Source organism: Anomalospiza imberbis, chromosome 1, assembly GCF_031753505.1.
Source record: "Anomalospiza imberbis isolate Cuckoo-Finch-1a 21T00152 chromosome 1, ASM3175350v1, whole genome shotgun sequence".
Lineage (NCBI taxonomy): Eukaryota > Metazoa > Chordata > Aves > Passeriformes > Viduidae > Anomalospiza > Anomalospiza imberbis.
This window is the reverse complement of record NC_089681.1, coordinates 43,238,291-43,260,765: the sequence shown is the minus strand read 5'-3', so window position 1 is coordinate 43,260,765 and position 22,475 is coordinate 43,238,291. Positions and strand designations below refer to the sequence as shown.

The 22,475-nt window shown below is 35.6% G+C and overlaps 1 protein-coding gene across 11 annotated transcripts in view; it reads left to right on the top strand.

The window, feature by feature from the left end:
* The window catches only part of ASXL3 (ASXL transcriptional regulator 3), a 122,234-nt gene that overhangs the window by 53,857 nt on the left and 45,902 nt on the right, over positions 1 to 22,475 (top strand). For 7 of the 11 annotated variants that reach the window (XM_068189667.1, XM_068189675.1, XM_068189649.1 and 4 more), the window contains 3 exons: positions 3,314 to 3,422; positions 4,773 to 4,884; positions 14,434 to 14,555. In XM_068189667.1, coding sequence (XP_068045768.1) covers positions 3,314 to 3,422; positions 4,773 to 4,884; positions 14,434 to 14,555 — 343 coding nt within the window. Of the gene's footprint in view, positions 1 to 3,313; positions 3,423 to 4,772; positions 4,885 to 14,433; positions 14,556 to 17,707; positions 18,257 to 19,260; positions 19,639 to 22,475 lie in introns of those variants that run through there. The other 4 variants (XM_068189730.1, XM_068189720.1, XM_068189657.1 and 1 more) reach the window with 3 other exon arrangements.

The following is a 22,475-nucleotide window of genomic DNA, read 5'->3' as shown; positions in this document are numbered from 1 at the left end:
TAACATCACTTTTACAGAAAGTAAGTAACTCTTCATCTCTTAAACCTTTCTGAAAGTGTGTGTGGGGTAATACTGCTTGTATATGTGTATAGATGTATATGTATATAAAATAAAAATACAACAAGAAAAATACCAGTCTTAAAGACATGCTGCTACAGATTGTAACTTCTGTATATGAATGACTTTTAGAATACCACAGTGGTTTAAAGCAGTCTCACCCAAATGATGATAAATAGTATGAAACTTCTGCATCTGAAGACTGTAAATGGTAAACATATTTCTTGTGTGTAGACTATGGCAATAAAACTTGCAGTGTATCGATTTAAAATATACTATGGCTCTAAAACTTCACAGATATCAAGTTACAAAGTAGAATATTATTGTATCCAATTTCATTTAACTGAATCAAAGTTGAACTTATCTGGAGTGTTTCAAGAACTTAGGTCAAGCTGTGCCATTTTTGATATCAGAGATACTCAGCCTTATATTGGCAGGCTTTGACTGCTCTATTAATACATGCCAGGAGCTCTGAGCAGAAGGAGCATGTCCTCCGGCTGTAGGAGAATTTAGAAAGCATGCAGTAAGTAGTACAGATCCCTCAGAAAATGCTCTATGATTCAGACATCAGTCTGCATCATGGGATTTTTGATTGCTGGCTTCTTGAACCACAGTCCCATGTGTTGTGATAGCATGTGTTGCAAACATTTCCAGTGTCAGTTGTGTGTAACATTTGGGATTTTTAATGTGGTGTTTTAAGGATGCCAGTGCTGATAGAAGAACAGGCAAGTCATTGGTTGACATGGGTCAAAGCAGAGCTGACAAAAGATGCCATGGAACTTCAGTTTGATCTGTTAGCTCAGAATAAATCCCACCCTTCAGTGTTTCCAGGTTATTTTCATTTGCAGCTTAAGAGTGTTCTGTGTGGTTTGTTTTGTGCTCCTTATGGACATACCCAAGTCCAGTTTTCAAGAAGGGTGGATATGGCCCTTTGGTTGCATGCCATTAGGAGTTCTGTAAGAAACAAGCATAGAAGTTGTTAAAGTGCTTATTGGCTCAGTAGCTGATATGGGTTTCTTTCTAAGTCAGAGAGTAGTTTCTGTTGTCCACTTGCCAGTTGTCTAGACTTTGAAGATTAAGATATCTGATGTGAACACAGTAGTGATCATGAGATGTTGCCAAATTCTCTATTTTGGGTTCATTCATCCTGTATAATTTCAACTTGTTAATGATATCTAAAAATAAGTGTGGAGTCCAGAGTCTATCCATCAGAATAGGAGAATACAAATCGTGCATACATGCACACACAGTTTTGTTTCTTGTTGACATATCAAGTTTTTGTTCTGCTGTAGAGTCAGCAAGTTCTTTCTGTCTTGCAGAGAAAGCCTTAATCGGTGATAATGTTTCACTGAAAAGATCCAAGTCTGAGAGAGTTGAAATTGCTTCACGTTATGTATGTTAACATATGGAAGAAATTACACAACCGTAACTGCTGTATTAAATGCTTTGTCTCTTTGCTTGTCAAGCATTAATACAGTAAGGAAAACGTGTAAAGAGAAGTATCCTACATATTACAAAAGTGTTTAACTAATCATTAAACTCAATGAACTCTCTTAATGTCTTCTGTCCCACTGCTATCAGTATAATTTTATTTCCAACATATTTTGGTTTGTATTTTGTTGAAGTATTATATCAAAACCAAATGTGCCGCTAGTTTTATTTGCAGGGAAGCCAAATAAACCACAAAAACTTGTCAGAATTTTCATATTGCATGATCATGTTTAGAATGCCCATAAAATAAATACCTATTGCATATCTGACGTGTTTATCAACAAGCAGCACTTTTACCTGCAATTTTTTATTTTAGATGTAGTAATATGATACATTAGATGACCTGCAGTAAATAAATTATAATAGAAAGGACTTCCTGGCCTGAGGGCACTTTATAGTTTAATTTTTACCGGAAGAGCAATTACCACACTATCGATCTTGCCATTAAAATAATTATATATGTACAGTAAGGGTGAATTTTTTTGTAACAGAGCCATGGAAAACAGCAGAAAGCATAACCATATGAAGTACAACAATTTCAATCCAGTTTCACATATTTAAAAAAAAAATCAGATTGCAATTTTCAAGCAAGATTGGATGTTGTGTTATAATACCACAGAATAAGGAAGAGTAGTTTCTGATTAACTTTGAAGCCCTGTTCCTGGTTTATAGTTGAGTATATAATTAATCCTGAAATACTTCACAACACACTTAATTTCATGCACAGGCATTGTTCCACTTAACCAAGTGGAATATATTTACGTGGCTCAAGATAAGCCTGCGTGCAGACTGGGGACCCCAGGGAAGAAGCACAGTTTCAGATTCAGTCCCTCAGTACACCATGTACAGTAGCCAGCAAATGGGGATAAAGATGTGATAGTACATCTATAGATCTTGTACTTCAATTTTTAAATCAAAATAAAATAAAATAATTTATGACTGCCTTCTTCCACACCTTTCTTAGATCAACTTTTCAGAATAGTATACATCTAGCTAGGGTAGAAATATTTGCTTTTTTTTTTTCTGATATAAATATGTATATAATACAAAGATATCCCTGTCCAAATATTCATTTTTTTTCTGAATGCGTTGTGTTTCTTTTTAAAGAGCCCTTTAACTTGCATTCCACAGTGGTATTAAAATTATTACCTTGAGGAGGTCAGTCTCATAATTTCTAAAACAATTCTAATTAGAAAAGATAATATTTCATAAAAGGCACAAATGTGCTTAAATTTATGTATTATAATGCATGCTGACCATGTTGAGCCAGAAGAAGGCTTTACTATATATCACTTTTAATTTTAAATGTGTTTTTTCTGGGCTCTTTATTATTCTTTTGTTGCCTTTCATCCTATGGGATGCAGCTGCCCTTGAACTTGGTACTGTTTTGATCATTCATGTGCAGCAGCCACATTGTCTGTAACATTTTAAAAATGAGGCTTCATGGTGTTATTTATGAAGTAATTTCACATAAATATTTGGACTTCGGTTCTTTCAGAATGTGGAGCTGGTTTCTGTATGAAGAAAAACGTAATTATAATTCACAGACTTTTTGCCTCAAGCCTAGGGGACAGATGCATATGATTAAGTTTGAAACTGGCCTGTTATTGTAATGTAGATGTTTTCAGGGTTGAGAGAATTAAAAAAAAAAGGGGGGGGGGCAAAAAAAAAAAAGCCAGGCAAGCATGAGTTTTTAAAAAAATAGACCAAGGGAATAGTTTTACAAGCGGCACTCAATCTTAGACTGCACAATTTTATTTTTCAGTGGAACCTCTCCATTAGCTTGCCTGAATGCAATGCTTCATACTAACACTCGTGTAGGTGATGGAACATTCTTCAAAATCCCTGGGAAATCAGGACTCTATGCTCTCAAAGTAAGTTTAAATTTTGTATATGGATTGTACATATAGCTATTAATCCATTTTATGAATGTCTCAATAGATATAAATGTAAACAGATTAGATTCTTTGGCAAGGAAATGACCTGATAGTCCTCCTAACTGCTTTCAGATGTCTTTTAAAAGGATTTATAATGAAAGTAAACATTGAATGTTTTATCCTAGAAAACATATACGTGTTCTTGAATTTGGCACATGGTATAAAAAACACGTAGCTTAGTTAAAATGCTGCTTTTTTGGAGTTGTTCACAGTAAGGCCTTTGTTTTAGGACTAGTGAGCTCAAGAGGATCACTGACTTTCTAATTAAGTAATTGTATTGATGTTTGATTTTTGAATAGTGAAAAATTATTTGCAAGTCTAATATAAATCAGCTTTTAATTCAAAGGTTGCATTGTTGCTTTTGAGAAGGAATATAATTATAGTAAATGAATTTTGCCTTTATTCTATTTATATTCCTTTTAAATTTTTTTTTTGTTTTGGTATGAACATGATGTTTACTGTGGGTGGAAATTTTTTCTTGTTGTACATGATCAAACTTAAAGGGGTTTCACAATAGAAGTGGAATAATGTGAGGCAGTGATGAGAAAAAAGAAAGTGAGATTATCTGCTTGGAAGTGTAAGTGGAGCTAACTAAAATTTTGGGCTGGGGGAAGGATCTTTTGTAATTTATGACAGATGTATTTGATGTAAGGGTATAAAAATATAAAAGTATATAAATTTGTCTGCTCCTGCTAACTAAAAATCCTGAATACTTGAAATTGAATTAATAGTTTTCAGAAGCTGTCTTTCCTAATTTACTAGAACAAATGCTGTTGTTTTTCTTTAAATCGGGAGATATTCTTGGCACAATTCCAGGAATTCACAATCACTCCCATGCTTGTGAGCTCCAGGTTGTTTCAGCTATTTGAATTCAGGAAACAGGCAAAGGCAGAAAAGAAACATTAAAGGATTTGTGTTTTGCTGCAGTGTTGTAGACACTCAACTGGAAAACTAGGATTTTTAACAGCCACACACGTCTGTTTCTGTTGAAAAAAAAAAAAGAAGAAAAAGTGGAAGATCTTGCATTTTATTTGACTTTTTCAGTTTTAAAAAGAGCATGTGATGACCTCACAAAAAAGCTTTTTGCTTTTAGTTTGCAAGTCTTTTCATGAAAGTCTGTTTTTTATGGCTCTCTCTAGAGTAACTCACAGGCATATTTTATTTTATTCTTGGTTTTTCTGAAATGTAAGCATGAGAGTACACTGCAGTAATCTATTTTCGGAGATGCAGCAGGATCATGATTGATTTTTTTTTCTTGTTAATTTTATTTTTATTTTTTAACTGTAGAAAGAAGAATCAACATGCCCTACTGATGGAACATTGGATTTAGGATGTGAATCTGAGTTAGATGGCACTGAAATGGCTGAGACAAACAATAATAATGGAGAAGAAAATGGTGGTAGGTGATTTAATCTCAATATAAGAGGGCATATTTTGGGAAAAGAAAAAGTATTGTTTTCTTCAAATTTTTGTGGTGTGATTTCTAAGCAGTATAAATAATCTTTGGTACTCAGTGGAACTATTTTGAGTGATTCCCTCTCTTTTTTGTCCTTATGAAGGAATCAGGAACCACTAAGTGCCTTTATTTGACTTAGGGTATTAAGAGGCAAAGAATAGTGATGTTGGGTGTGTTTTCAGTAGGTAATTTTTTGGCTTACAATTTTTTTGCTTAGGGCCCAGAGCTAAAGAATAATTTGCCTTTACCAGGCATCAGACTTGGTAGTTGTCAGATTCAGACATCTCATTGATTTCAGTGTGGACATGCGGGGTTGGTCCCTCAGTAGAGTTCTGGACAGAGGACAAAGCTTTGTATTTTTTTTGCTTTCAGTCAGAGGTACTCCCGTTTGCCATTGTCACATAATGACATCTTGAAGTATCAAATGCTGTAGTATCAAATGCTTGAAGTATCAATGCATTTTTTTCCTCTAAAATAATGGCAAACTGAAACATTGAAATAACTTAAAAATGGCAACCTTAGAAATATTTTTTTTCATCTTTGAGAGTTAATAGTTATTCATAAGGAGAACATCAGTCACCTAAAATTATTTTGCAAGTAACAGAAGTAAATATTATTATAACAACACTCATGTAGTGATTATAAAGTGAATGCTTTATAAAAAAAATCTGACTGTCCAGGACTTCTGAAATACACCCTTCTTTGATCAGTTCTCTTCTGCTGTCCCATCTCAACCTGTCCCACCGCTGGACTGCTGCCTGCTGTTTTGGCTTACTTGGTATATGGTGAGACAGAGTCCTGTTTACAACTAGGACATGAAAAGGCTCAGCTCATGTTGTTGTTCTGCTACAGACTTACTTTTTTAACTTGAGCAACTTACTTAGCTCCCGTCTGCACCTTTACAGGACTGATACTGCAGTTTTTGTATTGCTCTCCAGCAGCATTGAAAAATCATAAAGTGTTCAGTAATAGGAATAACAGAACTATCCAAGTCATGTTGTGGGTCTTTCTAGGACTGAAGTTTTGAAGCTCTGTGGAAACAAAAGTCCGGAGTTATTAAATGTCTCTGCTTCTTCATTTTCTTTGATATATTATGTCCATAAGTTAACAGACTCTGCATGTGCAGTGATTTGATGCTTATGTAGTTTATGCTGCGTATGTAAGTGAACTTATATGTTCTTTAACAATTCCTGTTTGATACTCAGAAAATTTGTTGATGCACAACTCCTGAAATTGAAGGAAGAATAGAGCAGTAAAAAGCAGTGTAAATACAGTTACAAATACAACGCAAAAGTTGATGTTACTTGTTATAAATAAATAGAAACCATGGCAAAAAAACCACGGGCAATTGTTTAGGAGTGTTAGGATGTAAATAGGATGTTATAGAATATAAATAGGATGTCATAATTCCAGAAGTAGAAAATTGCAGGGTTTTGACTGGGAGCAGACTATGTACTATTTTCACAGTTCACAGTAATAGAAATAATTATAGCACTTGTGATGACATAAAAGAGAAGCTGCAAAAATTTAACATTTTGAAATAGAGCATTAAATTACACCTAGATTGGTTTTGAAGCTGAGAATTTTCCATCATTTTTCATCTTTAACAAATCTTGGAAAACTGCAATATATTTAACATTTTGAGAACAAGACATTTTAATTTTTTTGTCCTGCAATGGATATCAATGGATATATTAAAAAAAGTAAATGGGATGGCAATAGTGAGTGTCTATTGCATATAGAAAAGCCAATACTTGATATGATCAATTAAGAATGAAATGCAGCATGTATTTAATAAATAACATATCAGTCAGCTAGTATAGGACATAATTTTGCCAAATGTTTGATAATAGCTTTTCTTGAGATTGCAAGTTTGTTGTTAAAGATATCATTTATATACAATTATAATTCTGATTTTGTTTACAGTATAGAAGGCTTGGCTTAAAAATAGGACCATGCCAAACAAATACATCCCGTTTTCGGTGGATTAAAATTACAAATTATTTAATCTGCAAAGGCATAGGAATCGCCATCCACAGTAGCATTTTGCTCAGGAGGGTGTGATTTGACCAATCTTCATTCAGTATTTTTTTAATGTCAATATTTTTTGAAAACTATGAAATCTTTCTAGCTTAAATTTATTGATAATAAATAAGAATTGTGAGACTTCTTTTGATTGCCTTGTAAATTATTGCAGCTGAACAGCATGAATTTGTTTAGACATTCAAGCAAAAAAAGTGGTCATATTTATGCAGCAGAAATATGTGTTCAATAAATCAGTATATCTGAAAAGCATTCAAGAATCACAACAGAAAATAAATTGAACATGAATGAGATGCTTTTGCTAATTAGTCCAATGTAGTTCTTAGACTATAATTCTGATAGTACTGATTAAAGAATATAGTCAGAGATTTTCCTTTGGGTATAGCACTAGCTAAATGATTACCAGTGTATTGCATTCATTATAGCTGTAAGAAGGAATTAAGGTAAACAGGAAAGGATTTATAAATGACACATAAGAAGTCCTGAGTGAATAAATACCTCCTTTGTTTTGGGGGGTTTAATAGGGATGGTCTCATTAGTTTATGAAAGGTGAGGTGGTGACTTGATCGGTTTGTAAATATTTGAGAATAGTTATTTCTATGGAAAATATTTGGTCTAACAGACCAATTACACTTTTCAGACTAGAGCTAGGGTTTTTTTTTTCTTTCCAGGAAATTATTCTGTGGCATAAAAGTAGCATTTAGTTAAGTGCAAAAAGCACTTCATCAAATTCTCTGACTCGTGTTTTAGAATATGTGTGATACATGTGAGGATGGGCGTTGCTTGCACATTGAATTCTTAATTGCCCAAATGATTTCATTTTTCTTTGCCTTTTTCCACTCTGATAGAGTCCAGAAGCCACAGTTCTGACAGAGTGATCAAAAATTCTTTAGCAAGAGTTTAAAAAATGTCTCTTTAAATGTAGCTGGAAGTAAAAGGATGAAACTGTAAGCAACAGCCTCAGCCCATTTGTGGGCTTTTAGACCACAGTCTTTTGGAATAAAAAGTACCAGCTGACACTCAGACAGAGAAGAATCACATCATTCCTCAGCAGGCACATTTTTCACAGTATAAATGCAGGCTACTGAACAATTTTACTGGCATAATAAAATAAAAATTCTTAACCATTATAAACACATGACTTGGCAAAAGCTATTGCACCACATCAGTATTGCTAAGTAGACAAGTAGAATGGTCACACCTCAGGTTTTGCAGATGCTGTGGAGAATTTTTCTTTTCCCGCCTTCTCCAAAGGCATATGTTAAAGAAACTCTTTATGCTACAGTTGATTTTGTTTGGAATGGGATTTCTAATAGAAGCTCTGTAGCAGTCCCATATCTTTAAAATTCCATTTTCCTCAAATACAGGGGTAGCATGTAAAGATGCTGTAGGTAAAAGAATTAAAATCCCAATTACTGTTGCCTGGGAAAATGATGACTATAATATCCGTTTGCCCATCAATAGGATGTTCAGTTCTCAAAAAGCATTTGTCCCTAGGGTTTCTGAAGGCAGGGCTAATCCATCAGCCACGGAGCGCAGTTGATTAAAAATGGTCTTGTGCAAGCCAATGGAATGCACAATGATGTACTTGTGGAGGAGACAGCAATTCCTGCTATAGCGTGACTTCCCTCCCCACCTCAGCCCAAACAGGGCTTCTCATTTGTGCCCAAATATCAGCAACATCTGTCTCCTCCTGAGACACTTTGGTTGTCAGCACTTACTAGAAGTGTATGTTCTTCAACTATGAACCTAGAATGGCAGAGTTAATTCCTTAGGCAGTTTTCTTAGAGATAGCTGACAAAATGATGGACAGCAGAGGATCACGTTCATGCTGGATCTTGAAATTTTTCTTTGTAGCTACTGTGCTTTTGAACACCTTGTGCTTTTTAGACTAGGAAACCCTAGGCTAACCGAGTAGCAAGGAGTGTATATTCACTACTGTTTGAAACCTGACTCCCCATTTGGATATTCAGTTCCTTTCCAGGAATGAAATTCCTGGTGATTCAGTGAAACCTTTTACTATTAGCATCTTGTCTCTTGGGAATAATATTGGATGATTCTACTAAAAATGTTTGTGACACGTGGCAACGTCTGGATATGAGATAGATTCTTCCAAAGCAGAAGAGCACCAATGAAGTAGCAGCTCAAACATAGAATTTTGGGTAACACATCAGCAAGAGAAGTTTTTCACTTTGCTTAGATTTTTTTTTTTGTGTATTTTTCTTTCATCTTCCTACAACTATAAAATAAAAATATGGTACCTGGGATTGAGTTTAACTTCTTTTGTTTCATTACTGCATTTCATTATGAAGGGAGTCATAAGAATAAGAGAAGATACTGTGAAGCTTGAGGATGTTTCTCATCAGTTTTTGTTTTGTTTTTTTTTTTTTTTTTCCTGTACAGTAGTTAATGAGGTCTAAGAAATTGGTGGCTTACTGATGACAGGCTGTGGAAAATGTTGACTTGCTTAGAAATAAAGATTCACAGTTTTTTCCTAAGCTTTGTGAAATGTTTGGGCTCAAAAACATGCTGTAAATATAATCAGATTCAGTGCAAGCTACAAAGCTGATGTGGTATTTGATGTCTTTTTCCAAAAGATACTATTCAATACTATTTATTAATTCACAGTGCTAGTATTGCTTTTCAGAAAGAGTACTGCAGTCACTGTAGTACCCTTGATGTATACATCTGTTTTTGTTTGCTTTGGCAAACTCATACAATTAACTAACTCCCAAACTGGTTTTCATTTTCAAGAGCTGATGGCAACAGCCGAGTTCTGAATTGTTCAGTTTTGGCAAGTTGGGCTCTAGAGATCAGAGAGTGATGGAGGTGAATTACTCGATACATCTGTGCTGGCAAAGTGCAACTATTTATGTCAATACAAGTATAGATCTGTGTCACCCAAAGAAAATATTGAATTTCGTGGATATTTTAGAGAGAGATATTGTGTGTATGTTTTCCTGAGGGAGTTCTCTCTGAAATTTCATATCTCCAGATTGTGTGCATAGATTTTATGCTTGAAGTAGACTCTAGTCTTTAGCATATGGTAACAATATTAATTTATGTTTTGTAATGTGGCCATTAGTAAACAATCCTTCTCATCTGCTGTTGGTTACTTTAAAAAAAAGGGAAGTGGACTGCTGTTGATTTTTCTGGTTTGATTTTAAATCAATATGATCTGACTGAAATCAAAATTAATTGTGCTGTTGATTTTGGGAAAATAAACCCTTTACTGAGCAGGAATTTCTCTGTCCATCTAGTTACATAAATCTGTTTACAGTTATTCCTAATAACTTTCAATGGTAAGGAGAGAGAATAATTTTTTGTTGTGTTCCTCAAAAAATTGCTTCTTCAAAGAAACATGTGTTCCAATATGTTTTACATAGGTGTCATTTATTGGGTGGGGAAGGTAAAAGGTAATAAAAAAAAAAAACAGAGCCTGTAAAATTTGAAATTCAAAGACAGCATTGCTGATGTTTTATAAATTATAGCCTTTCATAATAATTAGAAAAACTAGTCTTGGAAAAATGGAGGAAGTTATTTTAAATGGAGTTTGCCAAAAACATTTTTAACATACTCTTTTTGCTAAGTAATTCTAATTCTATCGTTCATGTTAACAGTCTCTGAACACTCACTAAGGAGGTCTTATCTTCAGAAACCCAGCTGCTCTTCCAGCTCATAACCTAACAGTTTAGAGCTTAATAGTTGCTTTTCCTTTATTCCTTCACTCAGTCCTGGCCCTTGAGGAAGCCGATTTAAAGAATGGAGCCTAATTATTCTCCACTAAATGGAAATGCCTCCTGTAGGCTTAAAACCACTCTTGTTTCCGTTTTCTACTGTAGCAATAATGGTGAATCCTCTTGATTTGCTACCCAAATATTTTCCCTTTGTCTGTCATATTCTCTCAGGGTTGTTTTTTTTTTTTTCCCTCCCAAGCACTCAGTTTATTTTTAGCATTCTTTTCTGATACAGACTTTCAAGTGAACATGGATCTGATAATATTCATGCATCTTCTGCACTTATGAAAAAAGTGGTTGCAGCTTTCCAAAGTTGTATATATGTACAAAGAACACTTTAAATTTGTTTTTCTTTTACTGTGATCTTTGGTTTCCATAGGAGAAATGCCTGTTTTGTTCTTAAGGCATTATTTTTTTCACTAGGATCATCAGTGGTGACTTCACTTATATATCTTCCTGTCATATTTTTCCCTTTCTTTATGTCTGACCCATTCAGAGACAAGCAGTTGGATTTTATCCATAGAAATTAAGAAATAAATAATGAAAATTTAATGTGGTCACAGGCATTTTAATACAGTCACACTTTGGCACAGATTGATTTAAATTAATAAGTAGCAGAACATGTTTTAAAGATTAAATTTATTCATTGTCTCATATTTGTATTCAATTTCCTACAGAAAAGACAATTCATATTGTTTTTAAACAATATCTTGATTATCCTCTAATAAAGCCTGTATGTCAATTTTAGTATTATTTTTTGCTAATGAAGTGAGTAGACTGTATAAGTTATAAAGCAATTGTATAATTGAACACAATGTATTTAGATTTTTAATGCTTGTATCTTCTGCTTTTGGAAAATATGCAATGACATTACTTACTAGATGGTTAGGTTCACAGCCATGTTTTGTATCAAGCTGATTTTAAATGGAATTTAATTAAAACATAAAATGCAACATTTAAAATAATTTCCTACTATCTTACTATTTTAAGCTACAAGGTATATGAAGAAAAATATAATGTACAAAATAAGTTTTAGAAAGGAAGTATCATTTGTTCTAAATAAATTAGGTTGAGTTTCTCTAATCACAGTGTCATTTTAAATATTTAAGCAGCAGATTTCAAGCTCATGTATCTATTTCTTTAATCGTGAACTACAGGAAAAAGTCAGGGTTTTTTTCAAAACTCTGAACAAACTAGATTTGGGTTGTGCTAAAGAACCAGCCTGAAGTGAGGTATTCTTTCTGTATCTGTAGGAGAGATTACAGTGATGGAAAGCTATTTATTGTTTCAGTGGTTTCAATTCCAGTTGTTTCACCCACTAGAACAGTCCCTGCTTCTTGGTTTAACTTCATTGTAAAAGATTCAAAGGAACAGAAGCAAAGTAAATCAATACATCAATAATATTTTATGCAAAATTGAAGTGATGATAGGAATTAAAAGTATGGCCTCTTATAAATTCTGTCACAATTCCAGGTTTATTGTTAAAAGAGAAATGAATGAAAATATGAAATTAATAGAGAATTATGCTTTTTTTTATTCCTGTTCTATCATGACTTTGATGTTAATTGTTGTAATGTTGAGTATCATCAGATAGTGGTCAAACCTCTTCAGGATGACCTCTATCACCAAAATAAATAGGGGAGACTCCAGGGTAGTATCCTAGATCACCATAATGAAAATCTGAATTTCCCATTTCAACTAGAAGGTAATAGGAGTTGCAGTCATTTTGGGAATGGGAATAGGTTTATCATGGCACGTCGTGTTGTGTCTATCCTGTTTTAGGAGGGGCAGTTAAGTTTATCAGTTTCCATTCTTTAGGGATTTTTGAATGTCTTCTCTTCTCCTCTTGTTAACTTTGGGGTTTGTGTGCACATGCTGTTTCTGGGTTTTTTTCTTCAATTCTTTGACTCTTAAAATTTGCGAGAACGCAGTAAAAAAAGTGTTTCTTTGAAGGAGAAGACAAAATCTGGGCAATTTAAAATGTCAAGTTTTTATTTTGATGTAGGTGTTCTTTGTCTCAGGAGCTTTGCTGTTGCAGTGATTTGAATTATATAAACCAGCTATTGTTTGTTTTCTGCTGACACTTTGCAGGTCTTTTACACTGTCTTATTTGATAGTAAGCTTTGCTCATCATGTGGAAAAGATTGATCCAGGTGCTTCTGTAAACTCAGAACCTGTTTTGTGTTGCAACATCTTTGTGTATTTTGACAAATTCTGCAAGTATATGAAAAAAAAAGACAGAAATCAGTAATAAATCTTGTGACAAAAAAGCCTTTCTATTACCTGGTAATGAAAAATTTTAATCTAATATCAGTTATCTTGGCATAACAGCAATGCCATAGAGTGAATTCTCTCTTACTGAGGTAAGTGTTAATTTTTCTTTCAGTGCAAAAAAAGGTTTAATATCACATGCATCTTATGATGGCCATTACTTATTGATAGCTAAATTGTCTGTGTCTTTTTTGCTTACAAACACAAATCAAAGAAGATTACAATGTTTCTTCTAAGAAACATTGCTAAAGGCACGGGATTTAGCTACTTCAGTTGTCTGCTCATCCCACGGAAGGATGGTCAGAGAAAATAGATTAACACTGGGCTACATTATTTCTGGCACGTCTGTGCAACTTCTTTGAGTGTCTTCAGACTATTCTGGTGGTGTGCAAAGTATGACAAAACTTGGAAAACCATTTACTGCTGCAAAACATTATAAAGAAGGTATGACAACATACAAACCAGCTTTGAACACTGCTGGAATACAGACTTGAACTGAGTCAGCAGAAGAGAATGGAAGAAAAGCTGCTTCATTTCTGGATCCATGCTAATGCTGGTTTACCTGGGCAGTCTTAGGTTACCGGTGAGAGTAATAGTAATGCGAGGCATTAAGAGTGGAAAAGTTTCTACAGCCTTTTCAGTTGAGTTTGCTGACCACCAAGACAAATAGGATCCTCTAGTTCTTCTCACAGCTTTCATAGCTGTTTAATAAAGCCAAAATAAATAATATTTTCATTTATTTTTAACTAGGAGACTTTTTTCTGTGTCGCACGCAACATTTATTCAAGAGGCTATTTAATGCAAGTACCGTAGTATATGTTCATCAAAGCATGTATTATTTAGAAGGCTGACAAGTATAGCAACATGTATTACCCGAGAGACCAGAATTCATCTTGCAGGATATTGCAGTCTACCCATTAAACAGCAAAGTGTGTTCTTAGCTTTACCAAGAAGTACTTATAAAATAGGTGAGTCTGGCTCCTAAGAAGACATTATAATCTGGTATGAAGTTATGTATGCGTGAATCTTTCTAGATCCAGGGGTCATCAATGTCTCTTGTACAAATGCTCATTTAGATATCTTATAATCCATTAAAATGTGTTGATGAGGAAGGTAGTTTTTTTTCTAGTTTCTGTGTGAAATCTGTTAAACTATTTCAGTTACCTTTCAGAACCTGAAAGGCAAAATATGCAAGGACTCCTGAACTGCATAGAAGGGGTATGATGTGGTACAAATATTAGTGAAGCAGTGCATTTTCTTAGAATATGGCTGGATTTTTAGCTGATGTGGACCACAAGATCAGCTGAATTTTCTACCACAAGCTTTTTGGTTTTGAAGCATTTGCTTGTGTTGGTTTATTTTTCCATCCAAATGACTCTCGGAGAAATAGGGAAGATAACCCCCATAACAGCATTCTGATTTTTTATTTCTTTTTGTAAAGTTTGCCCAAAGCAGACATCTGAGGAAATGTCTTCCAATCGTGATTCAAGCCTTACTAATGCACCGGTGCAAAGCAAGCTAGTATCTTCCTTCCAGCAGCACACAAAGAAAGCACTTAAACAGGTAAGCTTGTATTGACTGATCATCAGTTGGCTTCCCTTTAGCATCTCTGTCATTCCTATGTGAATGGGATGTCAGCAGAATTTAAAGACTCTTCTAAAGATTTTTAGTGTTATGTTTAGTGACGTTTTGTTGGGAGTTTTGCTATGTTTTTAGCGATTATGCATTCCTATTTGTTGTGAGTTTATAGGGGTTTTGACTGCAGTAAGCAATTAAAGTCAAGACAATTTCAAGTAAGCAGAATTCTTTATATTATCACATCCCTGCTTTTCCTATGTAAGCAATTGTGTTGAAAATTTTATAAGAGGTTAAAAATAAATTTTAAAAAAATTTTGAAAGAAGTGCTGCAGATAGGAAAAACTCTAGGTATACTTGTTCAGTTTTTCTTTATGATCTGCTAAATAATTTTTTTCATACTGTATTTGCTACTACAGGGTATAAAAGTGGAGTCAGGTTATTTTTATAAAAAAATTATGATTTGGATAATTTAGGTGCCATGTTAAGTATTAAAGCTTGCAAAAGCAGCTGATTATTCAAAGTCACCTATTAGCTGAAAGCATGAAAATGTGAAAATTATTTTCCAGCATTGCCAAATTAATTCAGATTACTTCCAGAAAAATGAAAAAGAAAAACTGAAAAACTAGAATTCAAAAAAAACCCCTATCATTACCTCTTCTCCATTTTGAGTTGTGACTTTTCTAAAGTGTTAGGATAATGAGATGATGTTGTAATTTTTCTCACAACTGCTCTCCTAGTTATGGTTAATGGAGATCTTGTATTTCATGGGTCAGTTTGTTACTGAGTACTTTGTTTAGGCTTAAGTTAAGCAAAGCCTGAGCACATCTCTAAACGCTTTAGTTTTTCATGCAGGCTGAGTTTAAATCCAATAAAATTAATAGATGTTTATCATTCACATAAGGTTATGATGTATTTAGAGGCTTTGAGGACTGAAAAGGATTTTTAGATTGAGGTCTTACATGTGTTTCTTCAGGAAAATTGAACAGTGGGCACAAAACAGCTCACTAACCATTAGGATAGTTGTGAAAAACTTGCACTTTTTGGAAACTCTTCTGAACAGATCTTTTGTGATCTGTGAATTTCTGTAGGGATGGAGGGAGTAGGCAAAGGGGAGAGAAGGGAATAAAAAGAGCAAAGCCACAAATGCTTGAACTTCTGTAATTGTTTAAACTCTTAGCATTTGTCACTCAGCAGATATGTAGCATTGAGAATAATTTTAAAAGGGCAAATTAATCAGAATAGCATAATTAATATAAAAAGTCATTCATTCATTGATGTGAATCTTTGAAAACATTCCCTAAGGCAGTAGGGTTAAAGCAACATCAGAAAGTTAAGCAATCGATAAAAAGAAATTAGTTTTAATTAAGTTGATGGTAATTAGATCCTGTACTTCAGAGTACGACAGTAGCAGTACAACCATCACCAAAATGTTTTCTCTATGCACATTGTGAGACAAATGGGCATTTGTAAAGTGGAATAGTAGTTTTTTGCTTTGTTTTCTCTTAAGGTTTCAGGTGTTGGCTACTGCCATATATACACACTGCAGGTTTGATTTGGTATTGCAGTAGAGGTGAATAAACCTTAACAGTGATTTTATTTATAAAATTGCTGTTGGAAATTTCTTCTTTTGCTTTCCAATCTTTCAATTGCTTTTATGCATGCATAGTAACTAAAATTCATACAAAGAACCTGTCAGACCTTTGAATACAGAAGAAACTTTTAGACACACTCTGCAACACTCTTGCAACTGATATAAACTTACTGATTCTATGATAAAGTAGCAGAGGATGCCATCATCATATTATCAGCAAGTGATTATAATATATAAATTTATATAAAATATAAATGTATATATACTGTATGTAATATACTGTAATGGGGGGGTCTTCCTTAGCTTTTGCTTTTTATCTACTGCAAAAGAGTCTTCAAAGAATGAAAACCTACAAGATAGTTATCAGTTTCCTGCTCAATTTATTTAAAACCAGTGGATTCTTCACAATACTTTGATCTTGTGTGTATTTATTTTGTAACCTCTAAAGATAAAGTGAGAGGGAAGTTGATAATGTGTAGTTCTGCTTGAAGGTCTTAGCTGGCAATAGAAGATTTTCTCTACTGTTTATCTACTTATTAACTACGCATATGTAATTCTCTTTATTATATGCTGGATTTACATATGATTTGCTTTTTTAATGAATTCTGGAGGTATATTGCTGGGCTTAGATTGCAAAGAGCAATCTCATGTTTGGCTTGTGAAAGCCCGCATTTCAGGATGTTCTCATTAATCAAATTAGTCACAATGCTGCCTTTCTTGAGCTCTGCAAGGAGTATGGAGGAAAGGGTGTTTTTTGAGCCCTGGCTCTTGGTTTTGATTTCTCTCAGGTAGCAGTGGATTTGGGGTGTTTTGCAGGGACTAAGGAGGTTTGCAGGGATTAGGGATGTTTGCAGTTGCAGTGGATTTTCATAAGCTCTGTGTCACAGATCAGCCCTTATGTCCTCACCTTTCAAAGGCTGGGCTGCCATTTTGGTCTGGAAACTTTCTAGCTTTACCACCTTCTGTGGTGTCCTTGTTGGGAAAGAGATTTTGAGTGTTTTACCACTGAGTGTGTTTCATGCTTCCCTTTGGTTTCTGACAGAGTTTCAGTTTTCTCTTGTAAAATGCTTACACTTTGGTCTGAGTGTAATGTCCCACAAACCAGTTCCTGTTCATGAGGGTATAGACCAAAGAGCCTATGGTGTAAAGCTGCCTTTTATGCTTGGCTTTCTGATGGCAGATTTTATGGATTTCTCTTTTCCCTGTGCTGTTGAAAGTGCTTGGGCATGTGTGCCCAGCTGTTGCTGATCTTGTACCTTTGAAAAGAAGGCTTATGGCACGCTGTCACACGCTGATTTCCTATCAGTACTGATCAGTTCCATGCTGATTTACCTCATTTTCACACTCGAGAGTTTTGGCATGCAGACCTATGTAAGGACCTGTTCCTGGGAAAGTACTGAACTACACCTGCATCTGCTAGCAGTGGTACATGGTCACACTACTGTGTGCATTATTCTTGCTCTGGACAAGGCTAACTCCAGTATGGACATCAAATCATGGCATAGTATCTACGTGCTTCTCTCTGGTCCAGTTTCTGTTCCATTGACTTGAGGTGATACTTTTTTGTGGAAGTCTTCGCTGTATACAGATTTATCTGTATCTATCAAGATGTTCTTGGAACATTTCTCAGAAGAAACAATCATACCTGCCAACTGGCCTCACATAGATAACACTGAGAATGTGTCAGTATTGGACATTGAGGTGGTGTTAGTGTCTGTTGGACTCTGATAGCCAAGTGTAAGTGCACCTTGCCCGTCATTGTACCAGGTATTCTCTGGGTCAGTACCAAGAGAGGAGAAAGAACTTGAAGATGCGCTCTAATGGTGTCTGGGATGATAGTAGACCTCCCAGACATGGAAGAAAATCCTGCCTCCCTTTTGGCACTTTGGAATCAGCACCAAGAAGGGTACCCATAAATTTTCTGTTGGGAGAAGAGAAGGATACTCCATTCAGACTCAGGATCTGAATACAGAACCAGGACATGTCTGAGACTGTGCTGGGCATCCAGATCTCTTGTAGAGACAGAAACTCCAGAGACAGCAGCCAAGTGGGTTTGGGAGGAGAGAAGCTCAGGAAATAAGGGAATCAACACAAGGTATGTCACTGCCATGGTTTGTTTTGTTTTCCTTAACTTTGGGCTTTGTCTGCATGCTTGGTGGCTGGGTTCATATATATGCCACTATATAATTCATGAAGTGGGTAGATGCAGATTTTTAATGAGAAGGAAGGCACCCATTTGTAGAATTTGTTCTTATAATAGAAATGGCAACTCCACCCCTTTTTTTTTTTCTAGTGGATGCTGTCACACCCCAAGCAGTAATAGAGCAATGGGGAAGTTAGGGTTTAGCTCATGTTTTGCTTCTGAATTGTAGGACATTAGATCTGTCCAGCTCCAAATAATATTTCAAGCTTATATTTCTACCACAGTTGTAATTCTTATTTAGAAACCAACCTACAAGAGACTAAATTTCAGGATGGTTAACACTGTAATTTAGCCCTGATTTACCCAAATTCATATAACTAGTTTATCAAGATCTCTTTTTGTTTCTTTTTTTGGACATAGGTGTCCCAGTGCTTAGGTTGGCACTGAAGGTAGAATCCTGATCTCCCATGATGCTGGTGTGAATTTGCTTTCCTGTCTTCAGCTCACACTGCTTACCATTCTTTGAGAGAAGAGCAAACTCACCAGTCTTGCTCCCTCCACACTCATTCTGTTAGGACTTCTTTCCTTGACTACAGCCAGATGCAGGTTATCTTGAAGCATTTTGCTGTCCATAGGAAGTAATCCAGTATGAGTTTATCTGTGGTGTCTCTCCTTTGACTCATTTGAGCAACTGCTCCCTCACATGCTCTAATATAAGCCTGACACATTTGCCTGCCCTGCTTTCCCTTCCTCACCCCAAAGAAGCAAAGGTGACAGAGGACATCATTATGATTTTGTCCTAATCACTTAGAATTTAAGTGCAGGGTGTCTTCCTGAAAGGCTCTGAAAATCCACTGTGAACTGAGAGGTATTTTTTGTACTGAATTCCTCATTATAGAGAGTTTGCTGCAGTTGCTCAGTGTCTCACTTAACCACCTTCTTATGTTTCATTTCAGATGCAAGAAATGTACCAATGCCATAGTTGGAGAATTCTGGCTCCCTAGCTGAAGCATTTGATCAGATGTCTGGCAACATAAGTGATGATTCTTGACAAATTTTCCTGACAACAAATGGAAAAGAAGGAAAACATGTTGCTTTTTGACTTCTAGAAAGACATGGGAAGGGACACTGGAGTTTACAAAATGCATTCCGGAAAATGGAAGTTCGAAGATGATAAACTAAACTGATTTTCTGATTGCTGAGACAAGTCTAGGGAAGAGGACAGAGAAACTATGGCAGGGAGACTGCATAATGGGGAAAAGAAGCTGGGAGAGCAAGAGTTCCAGCAGAAGCTGTTCAGGGAGTACATGCATTGCCCGAAGGCTGGCTGCACGGTATGTCCCTCTAAAGGTCCCTATGCATGGGCAGCATGCACCAGCTGCTCAACACAGTGCTTTGGTAAGACCCAAGACAAAGTTTCTGAGACTCTCTTCTGAGTCATCCCTGTGGTCCTCAGCCCTTACCTGTGATGGAAAGAAAGGGACAGAAATCCACCCAATCCCTGCTTTTTACTGCTTTTGTAATAACTGCCTCCCAGTTGCTGGAGCGTTCTGCTTGTTTCTCCTCTGGGGTTGTTTGCACAGCATGCTTTTTACAGTGTTCCTGCACCTTTTCTGTTTTAATAAATGTATTTTAGAGAACTTCTTAGTCTGAGAGATAACTAAAGAATTTTAAAGCAATATTAAGTGTTGAAGCGTAGTTGCCTCTCTACTCAGTGTAGGGCAGTATCCCTCATTTAAAATATGTCCTGGCATGAGCATTACCTTTGTTTAAACCTGCCACTGTGACACAGTGAAATCTTCTTCCCAAATATAGGTTGAAAGTGTTCTCTTCTGTTCTGTAGATGCAGTGGCTTTTTCCAAATCTCAGGTAGTCAAGCTGAAGATAGCGGCCTAGTTCTAAGCATTGCATTTATCTGTTAATGTGTTTCTGTAAGTAGCCTGTCCCTTAAGTAGCCTGGGGAACTATTTCAGATGGATTGGTCAATGCTGTTGTATTAATGAAAATAAAATCACTAGAGACTGGAGTCCCAGTTAAGCTTTTCCAGTGGAGTTACATGAGTTTTCCTTATAGTGGCAGTGAATATCTAAGTGAGAATCTTCTTTTGGGCTATGTGAAAAGAACAACTTTTGATTTGAATAGTTTGTAACATGGAATTATATCCAGGTGACAATGAATCATACCTTGATTTTGAAGTGCATCCTAGAAAGTGTTGGTCCTTTCAGGGAAAGGCAGGATTTTGAACAGCTCACAGCTCTTCAGAGCTCTAGGAAACCTCCTACAAAATGTTGACAAGCAGTTATCTGCAAATGGTGTTCCAGGAGCTGTTGGGTAGGTCCCCAGAAGGCTGTGTGCTCAGGATGTGTGGGCAAGCAGGAGTACCCAGGCTGAAATAGGATGTCAGGCAGAAAGACATCACACTGCTTACATTGGTGCACTGTAAATTCTCTGAGTGGTAATATGAGAAGATTTTTTTATCTGTGGAGTCTAGCCATGAAGCCTCTGTTGTATGCTTTGGCCCCTGTGCAGAGTATGTTTGAAAATTTGACCTCATGGAAAGTGTTGATTACTGTTTTAAGATTTTGTATTGACACTGCTATTTTTATTTTAATTTGTTTTTAAACTGCTTTCTACAGACTGTTTCCTTACCTATATGTGCTTTGTTATGCCAAAGAACACATTTCCCCATAAAACACTTTTCAGCTGATGGATGTTGTTAATTTAATGCTACACAAACCATTAAAAAAACCCCATTTCATCTCTTTGTTAAAAAGCTTTCACTGTGTTGATGCATATGGTATCATCATTCCATTCACATGCAAGTCAAAACAGACACTGAACACATCACATGTGTTTTTTGTCCTTTTTTCTGTGGTTGGAAAAGCACCAAAAACATTTACTTTGCAGTCTGTCGTGATCTGCAGCAACTGTAGCTGTGACTGCATTATTGTAGACCTGTAGAAAGTAGTGTTGGCTTGCAGGTGTACAGACACGTGTGAACAGACAAATCTCCTTGTCTCTGTCCCACAAAAGTCCAAGCACTTCAGTTCAGTGTTGGTTAGTACACAGGTAAATGTTCAGTGTTAATGTGTACTGTAGTCCTACAGAAAGACCCTGAGCCCTACTGAGACCTAAAGAATAAATAGCAGCGAGACGTAATTTTTATTCCGAATACAGATGTAACTATCACAGCATAGGAGGGTGGCATGGGACAAGAATAGATGCTTATATGAGAAGGTATTAGCATTTGTTTGAAAATAAACTCCAGGTGTCCAAACTTCCATCATGCTGATTCTGACACTACTCTTCATCTCCAGATGACCAATTGTGTACTCTTGGCACCATACCGACATGTGTAGCGTAGTAGTATGGTTGGAAGTAAATTTATTTGCTTTGGAAATGGCACTTTGTGCTTTGTAGTTGTTTCCATAGGACATCTTTATTGTGTTTTAATTTTATGGTTGCATGCTTATAACTGAGTTCTTTCTTTATGTTTAATATAAGAATTGGTAGCATCTAGGAAATAATAATGTGTTTACCATTCATGATTTGTGATGCTTACTGTTGTAGTTTAACTGCTCTGTCTGTCCATGAAACAGGTTGCCACTGAGAAATTTTAATTTAACTGAGATGTGGGAATTTAATTTAACTGAGATGTGGGCTCTTAATTTTACTAGCAAATTGAGGGAGAGAGAGAAGGCAAAGACAGAATTTTGTGCTGGTGTTAAGTGAATCAGTGATAAACCATAAGCCTGTTTCATCTTTGACGATTTGGGATCCATAACCATGATGTAGAGTTGTTATTTATTTTGTGCAAGAGACTTTGCTCAGTGTATCATAGCTCGAGTTTTCACATGGCAGAATGGAGGAATTCCATAGCTTTACATTTCTGATCCATAATGTGTGAAATTTCAAAGGTTATGTTTCATTACATGAGTTTCAGAATGTCGTCTTGACATTTATGGAACAAGTAGAAATCTGGGACGATGTTGCTTAATGCAACCAAGTGTTACATGTCTTTGTTGATAATGACTTAATTTTTAACATTCTCAGTGTGTCACGCATTTAAGCTCAAATGAAAGTGGTTTTCTGCATTAATGATTTATCCGTGTGCTCCATTTTTTCATTCTGAGTTTAAAAGATGTGGTAAAGAAAAATAACAAAAAAAAAA